Raw genomic sequence first — 21,604 nt, forward strand, 5'->3', positions numbered from 1 at the left:
TGGGGGAGCGGTTGGACTCAAAGATCCTAGAGGTCTTTTCCAACATAAATGATTCTGTAATTTCCAGATGCATATATTTTTCTTAAACACGAGCGTTAGTGACCTACGAAGATATTTGAACAGTTAAAAAACCCAAACGTAACAACCCAAACACACGTACACAAGTGCATACTCGCGAGTCCGGCTGGAAAGCCCCGCTCGAGGGGAAGGAGGGGAGAGGCGGGGCGGGGAGGGGAGGGCAGAGCTGCCCAGCCCGCCCTCGGTTCCTCCCTCCCTCCCGCCTTCGGGCGGCCGGGTGCGGCGCTGCGTCTTCCCGCAGCCGAACCGGGCCGTCCCCGCGGCGGCCTTCACCTTCCTCCCCTTCCCGGCGGCGGGGCTGGGGCCTGCCCGCGGCCCCGGGAGGAGATGGAGGCGGCGGCGGCAGGGCCGGGCGGCGGCGGCAGGGGTTGAGCGGGGCCGGGGAGGCGCCGCCGCCGCCCGCAGCCGGGCGGGGGGGATGCGCCGGCAGCCGGGGCCGCCCGAGCGGGCCGGCCGTGCCGCCGAGTGAGGCGGGAGCCCGCCGCCGCGGGCCGGGGCTGTGGGCAGCGGCGCTGGAGGGCCGGTAAGCGGGGAGGGGCCGGGCCGGGCCGCGGGGGGAGGCCTGGCGGCCGCCGGCCCAGGACAGAGGCTCCTCCGGCACCCCGGGTCGGGCGGGGATGCCAGCGGGCGCTGCGGGCATGGGTTGTACGTCTCTGCCGGGTGAGGGGAAGCCCGCCCAGCTTCCCTCCAGAACGGGAAAAGTTTATGTCGGTTCATCCAAGGTCCCTGCGCCCGGAGCAGGGCTGGGACTGGGGCTGGGCATTGCCTCGGCTCGTCCCCTGCCGGTCAGAGCACGGCCATGTCCCCTGTTCTTGGCCGGGACCGCTCTGGGCTTTCGGAATGAATGGAGCACCCAGGAAGCCTGGACGCTGCCGTTCCCAGCAGCGAGGAGCGTGGGGTGCCCGCTGGAGCGGAGCTGCTGTCTGTCAGACCGGGCACGGAGGGCACGCAGGGTCCCGGCCCAGCCCGGCGCCGCGGGACGGGTGCACGCGGGGCCTGCCCCGGGCCCAGGCGGGTCACGCAGCGGTGCCGGCGCTGCTGCTGCCCTGGTTCGGGGCGCACATCCCGCTGACAGGTGAACTGCGTGCGCAGGGAGCGCCCCGGGCCCCAGCGGGAGCTGGAGGAGCAGACACGCAGGCCTGCTAGTGCCCTCGGGAGGAGGCAAGCCTTATGAGAGAACCAGCCTGTTACGATGTGTGCTAGAGCATTTGGTAGCGCCACGCAACTTGCCAAAGGAGCGTCTGTGATATATGTTAGTCTGAATTTTTTTAAAGCAGAACAAATTGGCCAGATTTTCTTACCTGTAAAATAACACAAAGAAAGCATTGGTGAAAATGAAGTAGGTTGTCCCACTTAGCTGTTGCTTTGCCTTCCTTACCAGTTCCATTTCCAGTGATGTGAGTCATCATGTGCTGATGGGCAAGCACTTGGGAGTTGGAGCCTCCTGGCGTGTCACTGCCATTGAGGATGCGTGCAGGGACTGTCCTGCCAAAGAGCCCCTGTGCAGGCAGCATAAGCTGCAGAGCCAGAGACTGTGCACTGAGTTTTAATGCTGCTTACATTGTTTGCCCTTTGTCCCATCATTCACTTGAAGACAGCAGTCTTCTGCAAAGAGTGAGTGTTTATTCGAGGTAGCAGGTTACTTGTGGGCTTCGGGTCAAGCCTGCTATGCTGTGTCTTGATCTTTGGTTCATGTTTGTGTTGTGTGTTGGTGATCCCCTTTTTTCTCATGCAAAACCCTACATCTGGCTAATCTGAGGGATATGTGACAGTTTGCCTTTGTGGTAGCACTGAGAGGGAAGGACAGAGGAATGGGTGGGGACAGGAGTTTTGAGATCTCTTGCTTCTAAAAAGTGTAGAATTGCAATAAGAGGGAGAAACTAACCAGAGAGCTATTTCATTGTGAGAAAATTGACTAAACCTTCAACATACTTCTTGCTTTTGTCTACTTGTAAAGAAAAATTGTGTTTTAGACAACCAGAAATAGAAGACTCTTTTGGGAGCTGAAGGAGCCTTTTAAAGAGAAAAACCAGAAGCTATTACATGTATTTACTAGAAAATAAGTGCAGGAGAGGCAACAGAAATGCAGCAAGGTTAGAGATGAAACATGAAATGCAATTGCCCTATGTGAAAACAACAAAAATATTAAGGTAGAGTCAGAGAAAGAACATAAACACATTACTTTTTTAAAAAGTACTGATTGTTGCATTTGAGCATAATGGTTGAGGTATTCCTGTCTGTAACTTTGAACAGCTTTGCTTCTTGAGATCAGTGATGAGCTGCTGATGCAGATGTACTTTAGGATGCTGGAAGTAACAGTGTAGTAATATCATAATTACATTATGACAGATCCTCTGACAAGACTCTTACATTCATGAGTATGGTTGCAGATTTCATGTGCACATTAAAAAAAGAAGAGTGTACAAAACTGCTAATGTTTTCCTCTCAGCTTCCACGTCTTTAAGGGTAAAAGAGGTGCTTCTTATGGATGGGGCTGCAGTTCTGACCCCTTCCTGCTCTCTAAGCCTTTCCTTAAGGTGAGAATTGCTTGTAGGTGACTGGCTGAAATGTTCTCCTGTCCCTACAGCACAGGACCTGGCAGCAGGGTCCTCTCTCCACTAACTGCATTCAGGTCAGAGCACAAAGCAACTGCATTTCCCATGGGATTTAACACAATTTCTTAGAAATCCAATACATGAATTACATAAGGGGATATAGATCAATAGTCCTTACTGAATGGTGTGCATCCATCACTGTTATGGAAGTGAGCAGACTAGCAGGGATGCTATGAATGTTGGAGGCCTTTCTACCCTGCTTTATGTAGGACAAATATACTGAGTTGGGCAGAGAGGTTTGGCCCAGACTTTTCATTATACCTCTGAAAAGCCCATAGCTGATTGTTAGAGATTTTCCTCCTGCAGAGTGTTCTCTGCAAGCTTCTGTCAGTCTGCTGCATTCAGCGCTTTGGATGTTGAACAGGTCTCATGGTTTTAGCAGAGCTACCTAAAAAGTAAAAAATGTCATTGCTACAGTTCTATGTCTTGATATCAGATCTGATTTTTTGTCTTCTGTGGGAGCTGGAAATAAATGCAGTGTCTGAGAGTAAAGGTAACAAATCTCAGTGCTTAAGTGGAATACGATGCATTTCATGGCAGACTGAAAAATGAGGACCTTTGAGACCTGGTGCTTTTCAGCATGTATCTTAGGGCAGGCTTGCACTAGTGTAGTGATACACTAGAGTGGGAATAACTTTTCAAGTACTTAGCTGAAAAGAGGCCAGTCTGATGGAATTCCTATGATATTTGTATTTTCTGGTCAACAGCTTTCCAGAACATGAAGAATAAACATGTTTGGGATGTTCCATGATCAGTTGTCAGCCAGGGAATTGCAGCAAAAACCAGATGAGAAACATTGTCTTGATGGAGGTCACAGCACCCATAGTTGTTCAAAAGACAGTTGATGCCTAGGTGTGGTGTTTTTAGAAGTACTTAAAAATGGACTTATGAAAGAAGAGGGGGGAAAGAAAGAAACTTTCAGAAACCAAACTGAAAAATGAGGAAATAGATAGAAATAGGCCTGAACACTGCCATCCTAGCTAATTTTTTTTCCCTTTAACTGGAGAAATTCAGTTCTTTTTGTCCTCTTACCCATTTTTGCATACATAATTTGGGTCCCAAGTCTGTTTTGAACTGTTTGACTGCCTGCACAGGTTTTCAGCATATCCTGAAGATGGTTCACTGCTGTCAGCTTTAGAGAGAATTCTTCCTGGAAACATTTGCATTGCTGGAAGGCAAAGGCTAGTTGGAAAAGCATTGGCACCTGTAGCAGTAGTAGTGATGTTGCAGGTGGACATGCTGAAACAACATCAAAACCAGGCTTACTTCTGTTACTGAAATTTTATGAGAATGAAGAAAGTGGAATACCGGTATATGACTGAGAAACTTAATAAACACTCCCTTAGAAGTGTTAACTAACATTTTTTTGCATCATAACTGGGAATGAGGGCATTTCTTGTATTCCTTGGCAATTCACTTAAATGCCAGCATAGAAATTGTGATCACAAACCATGCAGATGTGACTCTCATTGAAGTTGCATGTGGCTACTTTAGGACTGAGTTTGATCCTATTGCTAATTACAGGATTGTTGTGAGGATGTCATTGTATGAGATTTTTGTATTAGATCCTCTTTGGTTAAATGCTTGAATGTTGTGCTGCATGTGTTCTCAAAAGGAAGCATTCACTCTTTTCAGCACCTGTGTTCAGCCCCTCAGGTGTCTTATCTGTCCAGCACCAGTAGAGATAATAGTGCTGTACTTTTGTAGGTTTTGGATGTGGGTTATTTTTTTATTTGCAATGGAGCTTTCATAGATACCTGGTGTCTACCTCCATGTGTATTGCCCATCAGAAGTTGGAAATTCAGCTAAAGATACAGCCTAAAATTTTCCATTTCTCTTAGTGGCTGGGAACTTCAATCTCTTTTATTATTGGTTTCCTTATATTTAATCTTACAGCCATAGAAAAAAAATTATTAGGATAGCAGTTTCAAAAATCAGGACAGAACTGCGTGTATTGAGTCAGTTGCTGTGGGTGGTTTCTCTGCACATTAAAACTGCAATCTCAATTGTTTGGGTAACCCTTCTTGCACTCCTGAGGAAGTTCTCTTTGAGGCTTACCTGCAGGGATAGAGCTACAAGTAGTAGGCAATGCTGCAAGGAAACTGAAAAATATTTGGTCAGTTTAAGCTTAGTGTTCCAGCTTGGTAGCTTCCAGCCTGTAATTTCTGTGGGCTGGGCAGGGGAAGAGTCCATGTTATATGTCATAAGCTGGCTTGGGATAACCAAGTATAGTGTTAATGGTACACCACTGAGAGCACAGCTTTCTTCAGTATCTCTTCCTCTCCTACAATGGGTTGTCTTGCTAAGCTGAATCAAAAAATAAACCCTTTTTTTTAAAAATGGGGGTTTTGATCTATCTCCCCAAGCAGTCAGACAGACAGTGCTATTCCCAGCACAAGCAGAAGGGGGGAATGTTCACACGGGTGAAGGAGTGAAGCCTCACTTTGACAGCAGCCAGTAGTTACATTGTCTCAGCCTTAATGTTGCTTAAAAATACAGCTGAATGGACAAAAAGTTAAACGTGGAATCTACTGCTATGTTTTATGACACACATACATATTAAAGTTTCTTATTTTTGGTAATGGAAAGTATTTTTTCTAAACTGTAACAAAAATAATTAATGTGTCAATGTTTTCTCTTTCAAACAGGAAGTGCCAACTTTATATGGCTCACATGCATGCTGACAACATGCACCACCAGTGGCTGCTGCTAGCTGCATGCTTTTGGGTGATATTCATGTTCATGGTTGCTAGCAAGTTTATCACATTGACTTTTAAAGACCCAGATGGTAAGTTCAGCTTTAATGTTTGATGTGAAACAGAAAATTGAATAGTGCTTCACAAAAATATTCTTTTCTATGAAAGTAGCTCTTGGCATGTTATCTCTTCTTCAGTAGGACTGAGAACAGAACAACTAAATGTCTGGAAGTGACAGTGCTGATAGTTCCATTTCTTGCTAGAAATCTGCAAATCTAACATCACAGGAGATTTTTTTGGTGGTTAAGAACAGAAGGGATCGTGTTTGGCAGTACTGTCTTGGCAGGTCTGCTTTTTCAATTATGTTTAGTTTCAGTATCGTTATGTGCAAAAACAACAGAGCACTATTACCTGTTTAAAGTCAGAAGAGACTCAGAGGGTACTGAAGAGTTCATTTCACATGATACTAGTTTCTGTCTTTTTGTCACTGCTTGTCTTGTGGCTGGGGCATTATGTAAAACTTGTGGAAAGTTTTATTTCATTTGCAATGCACTGTGCCTAGCCACCTCTGGCCTGCTTCTTGCAATCAGTTTTATCCCCTGCTATTTGACTTGTAAACAGCTTATAGGCTTTTGCTCAGCTTAAGTAGCCGAGATGTTATTAAGATGATGAGGAATTTAAGCCATTTGATGACACCACACAGCATGTTACTTTTGTGTCTGCTGGGAAGCTGCTCTTACAAAGCCACCCTACAGAGAGCTTTGGGTGAAGGTGATTATGTGACTTTGAGTCTCATGAGATCTGTTTCTGCATCTTCCTAAGACATGCAAAAAATATGTAACTTTTGAAGCATTGACACTTGTGCTGTGTTTTTCAATAATTAGATAATGGATAAATACATTAGGTGTACCTTTATAAATAATATGCATCTATGTGAAGATTTATTCAGCAAGTCTTACAGAGGAGAAATGTGGACTAACTTAGCTTTCCTTGGACCCAGCTGTTCTGTCCTGGTGCATCTGCAAATCAGCTAGTCTTATGTTATTAGTTATATCTTCCAGTATTTCACTTTATGCCAACTCTTGTTTCCCAGCTCAGGTATTGTTTGGGTGTTTCTTTTCATCAGAATTTCTCAGGAAAATTAAAATGTAGTTAAAAATAATAATTGCTAGAGCATAGCCTTTGCATTTATTTGCTTTTTATTATCTTGGCTTGCCAAGTTTTTTCTTTTTATTTTCAATGCTGAATCTTCCAGTCCTTTTGAATAGTTCTCTGAGCAGATGATACATAAATTCTTAAGCTTTTCCTGCAAAGGCATGACTATAGTTAAGTGTAATATGTGTTGGAGTGTTTGTAATAAAACTGATTGAGGGAAATACTTTGACTATACCAACAGAATTTTGGAGGAAGTCCAAACAGGATGGCAAATCCTGGAGAAGCTCTTCTAGACTTAATAAAATATAACTTGTCAGAAATTTTTCTTCTTTGGATGTGTCTTCCTAGCAGATGGAATAAAACCAGCAGATGCTCAATGAATCAATATTCTTTTGTTTAAGCCTTTTACTGATGTCTTGGGTGCATGAGCAATAGGAACTTCTTAAGGAGCAAGTTTCTGTCCATCATTCCTAGTAGCATCTACAGGCATGCTTTTACACAATGATAGTGAAAAAATAGTTTAGCTGCTCTTGCACTGAATCAGATTACTTGTATTTTACAGAACACCATGAAGCAAGTCTGTGCACAGCAACAGTTACAGTTTCTGAATGCTTGAATGCTTCCATTGCTTTCAGTTTTAACTTGCTTTTCCATGCGTGCCCTTTGTTAAAATCCAGTGTAGGCAGAGTAGAGTACTCCCTGAAGAAAAGGGCATAGGCAGTGCTCACATTTTCTCAACCATGAAACAGTAAGCCCCTGTGGATACAGATGAGGAAACATTATTCATAGAAGAATCTATATGAAGGGAAAAGTAATCCAATATGGATGGAAATAAATTTTCAGGGAGAAAACATGTTCTTTTTGCTTTGTAGTTAGGGAAAGCTGCTTCAAATTATTTTTGATTTTTCTGCACTGTGTAGACTAAAGCTAAAACCATGTGCTATTTTTTGGGTTTTTTTGTACCATACTAAATGCAAAAGATGAAAAGGGTTCTTTCTTACATGCTTTAATTTGGTCTCAAACTACTAGCTGTCCTAAAATCACAAAAAAAAAAGCAGAATTTGTTGTTATGAGAATCTCTAAAGAAGGCTATCGGTCCAGTAATAAAGGAAGAAGGGGATCTTTATTTATTGTTGATTATAGGTGCTTACTTAGAGTACCACAGAAATAAAAGGATGTCCATAATGACACTTCTTCTTGTAAGTTTAATAGTCTACAAAAGAAGAAACATTTTTACTAGTATAAAGGGAGAGAGGAACCTGATAGATTTAAGTTTTTTATTTGGACATGCTTTGGCAAGTTCATTGAAAAATAAAAATCTCCTATGCACAAGTCCATATAGTTATACCAAATTATCTATCAATTGAGGTATTTGGATTCAAGACTTTGATATCTCTGCACACTTTTTAGAAAAAAGCAAAGAAAACAAACAAAAAAGCCAAGTAAAATATAATGGGTATGTTTCTTTGATAAAACTCAAATGAAGTTGCATCCAAAATTCCCAGAGTACATCCTTTAAAATATTCATTGTCTGTATCTGTCTTGTCTAGTACCTTTCCATGTGGAAACAAATCCTAGTGTTTTGTAAGGTTAATACAGAAAGTAAAGTTCATGTGTTTTAGTTGTAAAGCAGAAATAGTTTCTTTCCCCTCACCTTCTGTAATGCTGTTATCTCTCTCCCTTCTTCAGGCTATGGTTCCAAGCAAGAGCCATTGATTCTGACAGCTGTGACAAAAGTGGAGGAGGTACATGTGCCACAGGAAAAACATTGGCCTCAAGAATTCCAGGTGCATACTCTTGAGATAAAGGTTATGTGTATTAAAAAGTAGAAGAAAAGAAGAGATTAAGGAAGGGCTTCCTGTTGTTCAGATGAATTGCTAGACAGGAATTATTTATTCAGACTGTTCTATTTAGATAGAGGCGACAGAATTCATTTTAACTTCACAAAGCTGGTTTGTTACGGTAATCTGCTGTCTTGTTTCATCTGAATGATTCAACTTAATGTGTTTCCATTTCTAGGAGAAAATTGTTACAGTGCTCCTTTATCAAGTCAGGACAGTCGTTTTTGTTAGCCTTTTTAATGTAATGGCCCAGTTTTGGATTACTTGTGTTCTGTCTTGCCATAGTGATCAGGTTTGTGCTTGTTGAGGGCAAGCCTGTGTCTGTGCTATTCTCTTAGATTTCTGCCCAATCTCTCTGTTTCTTTTTATCACTGTCAATTTCTTCTTCGTATTTTGTGCTCTTTGTGTTTCACATTTCAGCATTTTTCCAAAGTAGAACATGAACACAATAGTAGTCAATACCAGTTGATCTTTTAGATGCATAGCTCTGTGCTTTCAACAAATCGACTACGGAACTCTGAAAATCCTTTATACAAATGTAAATTTGAGAGCAGTTGCAGAGTGCGATAAATCAAATTCTTTTTTTTTTTGCATTAGTACATAACTCATCTTGTCTTTAAAGTATTTTTGTGATGCAGCATGGAAGGTAGGTTAGCTGTATAAGCATGATTCTTTTTGGTGTCATTTTTCAAAAGCATAAAATTTAAGTTACCTTCAAAATACTTGGGAAAAACACTTTGTTAAATGGAAGGTAGATCTATATAGAGATAATTTTATTAGCTTTCTTTACTAGTATGGAAGAGGATAATAAGGTTTCTGGATCTAAAACAATTCCCTCTTGACTTCCTGACAGCATGAAATGTAGAGTAACAACATTAATTTTGGTTACATGTAGAAAGAATTGTTTGGACAAATAAAATAATCTGACAGACTGTTCAGATTACATTCTGAGCAGGGGGTATTGGAGAAGAATAAGAAACAGAAAAAGCAGATTTTTTTTTTTTCCTTAGAAAGGTTGGGACAAAAGTAAAATAATTCCTTTTCCATCTGTAGCTTGGACACTGTACCTAAAATCATAGAATCACAGAATGGTTTGAGTTGGAAGGGACTGTTGAAGATGGTCTAGTTCCAAGCCCTCTGCCATGGACAGGGACACCTTTGATTAGCCCAGGTTGCTCAGAGCCCCATCCAACCTGGCATTGAACATTTCTGGGGTGGGCCATCCACAGCTTCTCTGGGTAACATGTTCCAGTGCCTGACCACCCTCATAGGAAAAAATTCCTTCCTAATGTCTAAACCTATTTTTTTTCAGTTGAAAACCATTACCCCTGTCTTGTCACTCCAGGCCCTGGTAAAAAGTCTGTCCTTCTTACAAACCCCTTGTGAGTATTGAAAGGCTGCAGTGAGTTTTCCTGGAGCCTTTTCTTCTCCAGGCTGAACAGCCACAGCTGTCTCAGCCTGTCTTCATAGGAGAGGTGCTCCATCTTGGACCATCTTCATGGCCTCCTCTGGACCTTCCCTTAACAGGTCTCTGTCTTTCCTGTGCTGGGCCCCAGGGATGTGTGCAGCACTCCAGGTGGCAGTAGAGCAGAGTACAGAGGGAGAATCCCTTCCTTTCACCTGCTGGCCACTGTGCTTTTTTTATGCAGTCCAGGGTGCAGTTGGCTTTCTGGGCTGCAAGTACACACTGCCAGCACAAATCCAATTCACTCATCAGTATCCCCAGGTCCTTGGCAGGGCTGGTCTCAATCAGTTCATCCCCTAGTCTGTATTGATATTGGGGATTGCCATTCAGTTATTGAAAAGGTGAAAATTTGTCAGTAGAAATTTAAACTTTCCTATCACCCCTTAACTAGAGAATCTCCTTTTTCCTCTCACTCCACTAGTTGTGAGGCAGGTGGTTGTGGTTCCTTTCTTAGTCTCAGAAAAATGAGACATGTGAAACAGCTCATTCATTTTTGGGGAGAGGTATCCTGATACTTCTTTTGTTTGTCACACTGATGCTCAATGTTCACATTTTTATTTACCTGATTTTATTTCAACTTGGATAAATGGAAACACTGGATGCCTACAGGTGCTAGAGAACAACACAACAACACAGAACTTTGATCCTAAATTTTTTCCCAGCCAGATGGGTCACAAAATATTTTGAGTTGGAAAGGATCCACAAGGATCATAAAGTCCAACTCTTAGCCTGCACAGGACGTTCCCAAGAATCACACCATGGGTCAGCCCCATCTTCTCAGAGCTTAAAGCATAATTTATGTTGGAATTCCTGTCCTAACCTCTCAGAAGCTTTGATTACAGGTTGTTGAAATTCTTTGGGAGTTCCAGTATTTGATCAAGGCATGCTTTATCCACACAGATAAGGCTCTGCTGCTGTGCAACAGACTTAAATTGTTGTATAGAAAAGCTCTTACTACTGTACGTACTACCATGTAATGTCTTAAGAGCTGAACCAAAGTACAGCAGCAGCACAGGAAGCAAACTGTTGGCTACTCCTTTAGTTAATACATAGCAATGTTTTAATCTGGGAGTCATTAGGGTGCATAGTTTGGGGATTTTTCTACTTCATAATTTGATCTGAGAACTAAAGTCTTTAACTTTTGTTTTTTCTTTCTCCTCTGCATTTCATAAAGCCAACTGGAAAAGCATTTTCAGGAAATCTGATCCGCCAACCCCTGGTTCATATGGAAAGACTTGAGCTTCTCAGGAATGTCTGCAAAGACACTGCATTGAGAGATCTCTCTCATACTGCAGTTTCCAAATTCGTCTTGGACCGAATATTTGTGTGTGACAAGCACAAGATCCTGTTTTGTCAGACGCCAAAAGTGGGCAACACTCAGTGGAAAAAAGTCTTGATCGTTTTAAATGGTATCTGCTTTTCTGTGGGTGTGTGGGTTTCTTTGAGGAGGAGGAGGAGAAGGAAATGGAATTGTTCTAACTGGGGTAACTGAAATGGATTCTTTCTGCATTTCTGTACACTGATACTTAATTTCAGCTTTTCACTTATCACAGTTGTTTCTTGTCCTTTCAAAACATCCCCTTAAAATGAGATCTGTTCTTTCTGTAAAAATAAGTATTGTTATTACTTGGCTCTAAAGATGAGTCATGACAGAGTACCCATATGCATGTAGTAGGTAGGTTTCTTATCTTTGAAAGGGTGAACTAAATTATAGAATTTGAAAGTGTATGAAAAGGTATTATAATTGCTAAGTAATAATAATATTATAGTTCTGGCTCAAGGCCAGTGACTTAACTAGAGATTTTAGCCATGAAGAAAGCCAGTTAAAACTTGGCAGCTACTCTTGGCCTTGCTGAAATCTTGTGTGTGTTCTGTCAGTGAACCATCTTAAGAGTTACAAAGATTCTGAGGTGCTTAACACTATAGTTTGGTCACCAAAGGTATGTTATAAAAGATGGTGAAAGAAGGAACAAAGAGACAAGTGTGTTTGAAAAAGTAGCAAATGAGCTGTGTCCCTCAGCAAAGCTTTTCTAGCAAGCAGTACTAACATTAAAAACTTTAATGTTAATTTCATCCTTGATCTATGGATGTGAGCTAAAAATCCAGCAAAGATACACACATACCTATGTGTATGCATGTTTCTCAATACCTATGAAAGCAACACTCAAAGTACTAAATATGGAACTGCATGAGGGCATTGGAAGTACCTGCTCTTAGCAGCATTTGAGAGATAATATGCAAAGAATGCCTCAGAATGGGCAGGCATGTATTGGCTATGCTGAGTGGAGGATAACTCATGTCTTAGCAGCAGAGAACTTTTCACCTTGAGTTTCCTGGTTCTGTCATCTTGGATAATGATAGAAAATTGCTTCCACATAAATATGGTCTTTTTTTCCTTAAGCTGCCAGTGCACTGGTGTCTGCTGATGAAGGCTCCTGCTGTGGTTGACCTAACTTTCTCCTCTTTGGGTAGTTTCAGAAGGCAGGGCTGATACATGAGGGGAATAATTTATGCCCAAATACCTAAGTGGTATTTGGAGGTTCAGGAGGGGGAAATGCAGCTATGGCACTGTGGGGGAGCTAACTCTGCTACTGCTTGTACTGTCTATGTCCTGTGAGGTGTCTCATCTGACATCTGTTGTCCACATGTGATTCACCTATGGTACCAAAAAATACAATTGAAAACCTGAAACTGATAAAATACAACCCCAGTCCCCACCCCTCACCCCTGCCCCCTCCAGGAAAAAGAAAATTGAAAAACTGAGCAGCTGAGTGGTGTGTATTATTCACTTGAGTTCTGGAAATGAGAAGGCTGTAGAGGCTTTCACTTAACAGGCTTGTTTTGTAGCACCCTGTGCTTGTTGCAGGTTGATGTTCTGAAACGATGCTGTTGTGTGAAGGCTTATGCCTAAAGCCCAGGGGGCCACATGAGATGTTTCTCAAGGTCATAAAACCTTCCAGGATCAGGATACTAAAATGAATGCAGCAGAGTTAAGTGACGTTATTTTTCTCGTCAGCTCATGTGCTTTCAGAAATGAGTGTCTGGAGACTTATGTTGTTAATTTTAGTGCCTTTTAATCTGTGGAGTATTCTCTGATTGGAATTTTTGTTTCAGCACAGCATACTTGTTAAAAAAACTTTATGGATCCTGAAAGCAAAGTACTTTTGCATTGAACCAGTTCCAAAAGCAGCTCATAGCATTTATTTTTGTTGGTGGTTGAAGCTCAGCCAAAAAAAACTGGTTCCTTCTTCTGAGTTAATCCTGAAAGTCTTCCTCCATTTGTGTGTGCAGGCAGAGGGAAAGAGAATGGGGACACTGACATGTGAGGAGTTACAGGCTTAGACATAATTGCTGATTAAATTTGCATAATATGCTTTTCTGAGAATTTTGTGGCCGTTTGGTCTTGGACCTTGATGTCACATACCCTGAAGAATTTTAACAGTTTTCAGCTTTGCAGTCAGAATCTCTCATAATTTAACAGTTTTGAACATAGTAACTTTAAATGGTAAAAATAAAGAAAAGACAAAGACATAAAACTGTCAGCCATACATGCTTGCTCATACTCACTGTTTTTTTTCCCCTTGAATGAATCACTTGCTCTCTCATTTTGATTTGTCCAGGAGCATTTTCTTCCATAGAAGAGATCCCAGAAAACATTGTACATGATCATGAGAAGAATGGCCTTCCACGCTTGTCCTCTTTCAGTGACTCTGAAATTAAAAAACGGTAAGTGGCCCTGCCAGTGAGTGTGGGAGGGGTTTGAGGTCAGTGGTGTTATGAGCAATCAAGGGCACAGCTGAAGTCTGTGTCTGAAACTGAGGGCAGCAGGGTTTCTGCTCCACCATTTGTATTGTGGCACTATTCTGTTATCCTCACAGATGTTGCTGTATCTGCCTTCCTACTGGCTTTGAAGGAGAGCACCAGTGTCATTTGTGATATAGTTAGGTGAGCCAACCAACTCCTTGGCACATAAGGTTTCAGTAATTCAATGCCTACCTAGTTGTTAGATAGCTGACCTTCAGAACAGAAGGTTTAGTTGGACAGCCCATCCTGATGTCTCATAGGGTAAACCTTACTGCCTACAGGTAAGATTGTCGTTGCAGCAGACTGACTTACTGGGACTGAGCTGGTTAGATTTAAATTGTTAGTGCTTCTTAGCCCCAGAATATTTTCCATTCAGCTGAACCACTTTGTTTTCCTGTTTAAGTGCTTCTGGTTATTTTCAGAGCCAAAAAATATTCTGCAATAGAACTTCTACATTACTTTGGCTAGATTTTTAACTGTGCCTGCTCTCATCTCTATGAGAGCCTATGCCATATATAATCCCTGTAAGGTGTGGCAGCATGGAGAGAACAGGACATAGGATGACAGTGGACACTTGTAAGCCTGTTCTTGCATGGATTTGTGTGCATTGCACCATTCTGATGAATCAGTCCTTTATACATGTGTCACGTGTTGGTAGAGCTCAGCCCAAGGGTTTTTGTTGCATGCAGTGGCACAAGGACATTTATCACAGCTGTGCCTGGAGAATTGGGGTCACTTGATTGTGTTGATATTGTGCAAAGGAAAATATGGTCACTGCATTCTTGAGAACATGGATCTGTTTCCCGCCCTCTGAGTTGCCCTGCAGAAAGGAACTGTTCACCTGGGGGTAAGCCCTAGTTAGGATATATGAAGTTGAATCCATTATTGTTTGGGTTGCTGTGTTCTGCTCAGCATGGAAGCAATGCTGGAGGTGTGTAACATGGGTTTGGTTTGGATCTGAAATTACCAGAGTTTTAGGTGTGGAAAGCAGGATGGTGTGGATCTGTTGACTCAGTTTGCTGACCTCTACCTAGCCCTGCCTGGCTAGGAGTAAGTCTGGAGTATCTGAAGTATGATGCAAGTGGTGTACAGGCTGAAGAGTCTATCCATGTCCAGTCCATCCATCCTTATTTCAGTGAAGACTGGGCTCTCAATATCTTTTTTTAGCTATTGATTGAAATAGATTTTGTTTTCAATTTATTCCTCCTACAGATAATCTGACTACAGAATATTACATATTACTGTATCACAGTAGTACATTAAATTCTGTTGAAAACTGTGGTCTCATGTTTCAGTGGTACTCTCAGCCGTTATTTGAAAGCATGACAAAACATCAAAATAAAATACTATTCTTAACCTCTTTGTACTTAAGCAGCAATTTATCTAACTGCCTGCCAGTGAAAAATGAAGCCTTCTATATACATTTAGCTGCACCAATGCACTTTTCTCCATGTCCATATATGGAGAACTTCTCCATGTTATGTATTTTGGTTTTTTGAGCTTGATCACATGACAATACAAATATCTTTAATTTCAGTGTCTTTTGTCTCCTGTTTATTATGGATTGAGATAAGCTAAACTCCTCCAGTTTGAATAAAATGTGAAAACTAGTATTAACTATTTCTTCTTTGTCCTGTATGTAAAAACTGCTAGTAAGAAGACAGAAATTGTATTTAGTCCCATTGATTATAATATTGATACAAGTGCTCTAAGATTCATGTTGCTGTGTTGGTGGTCAGAGTTCATGTACATTTTGTAAGTATATGCTAAACACTTTCCTTAATTATTTAATTTTTTTCTTCCTCTGTTTAGACTGAATTTATACTTCAAGTTTTTTATTGTTAGAGATCCATTTGAAAGACTTATTTCTGCGTTTAAGGACAAGTTTGTGCACAATCCTCGATTTGAACCTTGGTACCGGCATGAAATTGCTCCCGGCATCATCCGTAAGTACAGGAAGAACCGCACAGAGACCAAAGGGCTGCAGTTTGAGGATTTTGTGCGCTACCTGGGGGACCCTAATCACCGATGGCTGGATCTTCAGTTTGGTGACCACATCATTCACTGGGTAACATACGTGGAACTTTGTGCTCCCTGTGAAATCACATACAGTGTGATCGGACACCACGAGACCCTGGAGGACGATGCTCCATATATCTTGAAAGCAGCTGGCATAGACCACTTGGTATCATACCCCACAATCCCCCCAGGCATAACAGTGTACAACAGAACAAAAGTAGAGCGGTATTTTTCAGGAATTAGCAAGAGAGACATAAGACGCCTCTATGCACGATTTGAAGGCGATTTTAAACTCTTCGGTTATCGTGAGCCTGATTTCTTGCTTAACTGACACCTGGGATAAGATCTGAAAAAGTGTCTCATGGATTAATCTAATCCTGTGTGAATACCAGCTGCAACACTGGCAGAGCTGAGAATGACCATTTGTTTTCTAGCTTTTTGATGTTGCTCCACTTTTCAGTGAAATATTTGTCATATGAACAACTAGGGGCTTACAGTTGTTGTTTCCTGATCATGTTTTCAGTACATTATTGCAATCTGTTAGGAATTATGTCTCTGTTATCTAAAATACAGAATTTGACTTCTCCCCTCCTCCCTTCAGGAAAAAGGAGGAAGAACAAATGGGCTAGGATCTTCCTCTCCTCCCAGACAGAATGCCATTTTTGAAATGTTAAGTATTTATAAAGGTGACAATTTCACTGTAGGTTAACCCTGACATGGGTAAACATAATGATTCCTGCTCATGAGATAGTCATGTAGTCTCTCATGAGCTTTGTAAATGAGAGGCCAGTACAAGACTAGAAATTAATTAAATGCTTGACAAATATAACCATCTAGGTTCTGTCATGTGGCTGCTACAATAATGCTGATCTAATCCCATTCTTGTCTGTCAAAAAATGAACCTAATTAGACAGATGCTTTTAGGGATGTACAAAAATGAACTGGTTCCACATCCCAATTGTCTCTGTATTTTTGTCAAGTGTTTACTGTATTTACTACTGGTGTATTGAGCCTCATAATTCTACTTTTGATTTTCAAGAGATTATTTAACTCCTGGCTATGTAAGTTATGTGAGAACACCAGCTGCAAGTGGAGCATAGAAGAAATATGAAACTGCTAAGGAAACTGTTAAGGAAAATTAATTTAAAGTATCAGTTGTATTTGTGGGAGCACATATAATAATAAGATGCTCTCACGCAACTTAACTTGTCTTTTCTTCTAACAGTTAAGATTAATAAAGAAGTTACAAAAGCAAGATGTCATAATAAAGAGCTGCTTACTTGGATTAAAGATCCACCTTTTCCTTATATCCAGCCTTGCTCAGTTCAGTACCTCAGAGAACAGAAAGTTTATCCCCCTCTGAATATTGATCTCCATACTACTAAAGGAGAGAAGGAGACAAGATGAATCCCTGATTTTTCTGGTGATTCACTGCCACAGTGTCCCAAGTCAAAAATTACTGACATTTATGTTACTGATGTGGTAAATTAGCTATTTGCCAAAAGTTTAAATGTTGCCTAAATTTGTGTACCCATTTAATGCATTAAAAAAAAAGGAATGAATTGAGTGGATGCAGCCATCGTATTTGCTTGTGCTTGTATTTTGTCTTATAAAGAGCAGTCCCTTGTCTGAGTTCACCAGCAATAAAAATCAGTGTGCTGCCAGAAGAGAGATAGACCAAATATCTGAAATACAGGAATTGCTCTGTCACAGTGAGCATGTGAACTGTATTTTTGAAATCATTGTCCCAAAAGATTTATTTTCAGATCAGCATAATGTTGCTGGCTAGAAATGCTAATGATGGCCAGTGCTATGGAATCTGTTTTTAAATCCAGCCACTGTATGTTTTTGATAGCTTTCTGTATTAACACAAGGAAGCATCTTGCACTTGTGTGAAAGGAAAGCTGTGCCAAGCTGACATGTGCTGCTACCCACAAACAAGAAGCCCTGTTGTAGGTGAAAATTATTTCAGAAAGATCTCAACAGATGACCTGAAATAAAGTAGAAGAATCATTAACTGGGCATTGTTAGCAAGAGAATAATCCAGGGTGGCAAAGTTGGAAGGTAGGATATTTTTTCAGGTTGGTTTGTTTTGGTTTTTTTAACAATTACAGTGCCCTAACTTGGTAGTTCTTAACCAATGATAAAAAGATGTTAACAGCTCCAAGTTTTTCTGTAGTTTTCTTAATATGGAAACTTAGCAAAATGCACTGATAAATGCATTTTGGAGCTAATAACTTGATTGATTACCTTGCTGCCAATTTGAAATGTAACAGTGAATAATGTATAGTAAATTCAGGCCTTAAAGTTTAATAAAGTAGAATTGTTTTCCTCTGAAAGTATAAGCTGCTGATCCCACAGAAGGCCAATGTATGTTTTTCTTTTTCTTGGTAAATTACTTAATGTATTGCTTGCTTAAAAATTGCCAGATGAAAAGTGCTACATAAATATTAAGTAATAATATTTTTTTTCTGATAGCTTTCTCTGCATTGAGTTCTGAGCTCTGAACAGAGTTATGGACTGACCTAGGCAGAGGTGTATAATCCTCTCCCATCTCTGCATTCCCATCTTTTCAGGCTGGAACTGGAATGCATGTTATCATTTCTTCAATTCAAATGTGAAGTTTCTCCATTCAGTTATATGTTCCTGAACTATATTTTCTTTCTAGAAGCGTGGGTTTGTTTTTTTTTCCTTACATGAAAGTAACAACAGTGCAATTTTGGCACATCTTTTGAGGAAACTTGTATACCATGATGGTCCTTGGCAGATGTAGTAGGACTCTCCTAAAATTGGTGCAGTGCAGGCAGGACAGTCAGAGTGTGCTGTGTTAGGGAGGAGACTCTTGCCACGCCAGTTATGATAAATTAAATGCTTGTGGTTTGTTTCAGCTTGATTGTACTCTGCACAAGGCTTTTACAAATGTAGTCTCAGTGGCACGCACAAACATCATTTGGCTGTTCAGATGTTATTTGCATACCACTTTCAAACTGCAGATGATATTTATGTCATATTTTTGGAACTGCTGGCCCAGATTATTCTTTCTCTTTTCTTTTTATTGTTACAGCTTCAGAAAACAAATTCACATCCTTACTTTGTGCATCTGTGTCTCTTTGTTGTCTCTCCTCAGCAGCTTTTGAATCCTTTGGCCCATTTTAACCACATTTTGCAAAGAAAACTCAAGGGGTAGTGAGTTGAAGTAATTTTCTTGAAAATAGGAGGAAAAACACTCCTTGTACATCAGAGAATCCATACTGTATGTTGACTTTAGCAAAAGTGCAGACAGGAAACAGTTTTACTGTATCTGCTCATATGGAGCTCCTGATTTTTGATGGACTCCCTTCCCTACAGTCTGGCCTCTTATCTCAGCTAAGACAAAAATTAAATTGATTGTGTTGCATGGGTCTGTTATCTTCATGTTCCTAATAAAATTGAGCTGACTGGGTTTTTTGAGATCTTGGGAGTAAGAGGGTTTGTCTTGTTAAAATGGATTCAGAAATCACTTGCTTGTGAAACAACTTTTATAGGGTAATGCCTATCCCCTTTTAACTTCAGCACGCAGTGCATTGTCACTGCTGTGCTTTCTGATTGCGTGCCATGAAGATGTTTTTCTGTAGTTAAAAATACATGTGCTTTTTTTTTTTATTTTGGGAACTGTTCTGTCAAAGAAAATGTCTCGAAATTATGTATTCTTCCCAAAAAAACATGTTGTTTTCTGATTCATGCGCAAACGCTGCCCTGTTTGTACTGGGGGTAAGGCTCCCTGCTGCTCTGTTGTGTCTCCATCCTCAGATTAGGGAAGCCATCAGACAGCTCTGGCTTTTGTGCAACATCACTTTTTCCTTGAGGTGTTAATAACTTTGTTGGCTGGGAAAGCAGCCTTTGATCTTATCTGTGCTCCAGAAAGTTTGCTGAGAAAAAGAGTGATTATATAGGGATTGCTTAGGCTTATTTTCTCAGATGAAAAAGGATGTCTTGTCAGTGTATCTGCCTGTATCTGATATCTCTTAATTGACAAAGTGGGAATGATCTTTCAGCTTAATGGCCTTGTAGTGATTTATGCTAAGCCCCCATCCTAGTTTTTGTTATAGCAACATGAAGGGGACCTGGAAGGAGGTGTGAAGTCAACGTGTGCTTATTTGAAATGTGAGGGTGCAGAGGAAACTTGACATGGGAGTTGGTTGCTGGAGATTTATTGTGTCCAATTACTTGTTACATGTCATCTGCAGATCTGGTGTGGATTCTTTGTGGCCTGTGCTTGAGAAGATTTATGCAAGGTAGAAGGAGGCTTGTGGCTGGTGGAAAATTCCCTTTCAGCCTGAGTTATCTGTGCGTGTTCCTGGGCTGCTGCCGTGGGGAGGTTTTAGAAGGAAATGATCCTATTAGCAGCAAAGCCTGCAGTGCTTGGGCTGGTGAACGGAGTGCCTCCCTCCTGGAGGAGGAGTGACTTTGCTCTCACTGATGTGTGCAGCCAGCTTTGGTGCTGCCTTGTATAAATCTCTATTTTTGTGCGTTTAATGCAGTTGTGTGCAGCTGAGTTGTCAGCTTGGTTTCCTGCGCGTGGCAGCAGCCTGAGGTGACTCATCTCTTTGCCACCAGAGCAGCTTTGAGAGGCCTGCAGCCTGTTTTGCTATGCAGTAGGAGACATTTCCCTTATGAAGAGAGCAGCATTAAGCCTGCAGCCATGCAGCTGTTGGCAAGTGGCTGGTGAAAGCACAAAAATGGTGCTGTTTGGTACTTCCTGACGAAAAATCATCATTTTCCCTTCTAATCCGGGCAGGAGTGAAAGGGAACAAAGATGTGTGTTTGCTTAGAGTCATGAAAAGAAGCCATGCTGTTAGAAATTCCACACTGGTAAACCCAAGGAGGGCAAAGTGGGAAGGCAATGCTGAAAAAAGGCATGGTCAGTTTTTTGAATGCTTCCAGAGATGCTGAACATGTCAAAGGAGAGTTGCTGAAGCTTCCTGGGAGGTGTCAGAGGAGCAGATGCTGATGGTACAGCATGCACATGGCAGCCTGAAAGTGTGAAGCCTCTACTGTGGGTATCTGTATTTAAAACCACAGAAAGGAGGAAAGAAAAAGAAAAGGTGGGAAGGAGATAGTGAAAAAATAATCCTGGAGGCAGCACCCCTGGAAATAAAGTACTCAGTCTTACTGCCAGAAACATGGCAACTGCTGCTGTCATCTTATTGCAGGGGTTCCATACTGCTGTCTCCTTATTGCAAAAGTGTCATACCCACTTGGTGTTTTCTCATGAGCAGCTCCTCAGAGCACTGGCTCTTTCTGCTCCACAAAGTAGCCAACTGACTCCAGGTCCTCTTCACCTAACCAACCCACCCACTCTTATATAGCACTCTTCTTCTCATTGCTTACAGCTGTGGCCTGTTCAAGTCAGGCCTGTTCCTAATCTTTGCTAATTGGCCCAGCTGCAACTACTTATGGGTCAGATTACTTTCTACACTATTTGTTATATTCTATCCCCCTACAAACTGCCTTGGATGTGCACAAATAATTTCTGAGCAGTTTGCAGGACCAAAGCAAATCTGCAATTGTGAAGGTAAGCCATGATCATAGGGTATCTATGGGTGCTCTGGAAAGTGATTTAATACTGAGAAGTTAGCCAAGGCTCTCAATTGTGCCTAAGTGGATCTCATCTAGGAAAAATGCATAGCTATAGTGAAAGCATACAAGTAGAAAAAGCTCTTGGGGGATAATTAGCTCTCTCAACAACCAAGTGTTAGGCAACTGCTGTGATTTAAGAAATAGGAATATTTCCCCTGAACATCTTTTTTTCCTGTTCTCTGCAGCCTGTCTGTTTTCTTCAGTTTTCTTTCCTGTGTCCTGAGAGGTCTTTGGATGATACACCACAGTAGGACACATCATTCTTCTCTTGTCAGAAGTGTGGAAGAGGCTGTAGGAAATACAAAATGTTCT

General features: G+C 41.4%; 1 protein-coding gene across 3 annotated transcripts; it reads left to right on the top strand.

Moving 5' to 3' along the window:
• Positions 1 to 259: 259 nt before the first annotated feature.
• CHST10 (carbohydrate sulfotransferase 10) lies at positions 260 to 18,763 on the top strand. 3 transcript variants are annotated; one of them, XM_077173414.1, is made up of 7 exons: positions 260 to 601; positions 2,036 to 2,171; positions 5,342 to 5,481; positions 8,234 to 8,331; positions 11,025 to 11,259; positions 13,471 to 13,576; positions 15,467 to 18,763. In XM_077173414.1, the coding sequence occupies exons 2-7, from the start codon at positions 2,122 to 2,124 to the stop codon at positions 16,002 to 16,004; spliced, it is 1,167 nt and encodes a 388-aa protein (XP_077029529.1). In that variant the 5' UTR covers positions 260 to 601; positions 2,036 to 2,121; the 3' UTR covers positions 16,005 to 18,763. The 3 variants fall into 3 exon arrangements, with proteins under 3 accessions (XP_077029529.1, XP_054484000.1, XP_077029528.1); XM_054628025.2 differs by lacking the exon at positions 2,036 to 2,171; XM_077173413.1 differs by lacking the exons at positions 260 to 601; positions 2,036 to 2,171 and adding an exon at positions 2,208 to 2,228.
• Positions 18,764 to 21,604: the final 2,841 nt, after the last annotated feature.

Source organism: Agelaius phoeniceus, chromosome 2 (assembly GCF_051311805.1).
Source record: "Agelaius phoeniceus isolate bAgePho1 chromosome 2, bAgePho1.hap1, whole genome shotgun sequence".
NCBI lineage: Eukaryota > Metazoa > Chordata > Aves > Passeriformes > Icteridae > Agelaius > Agelaius phoeniceus.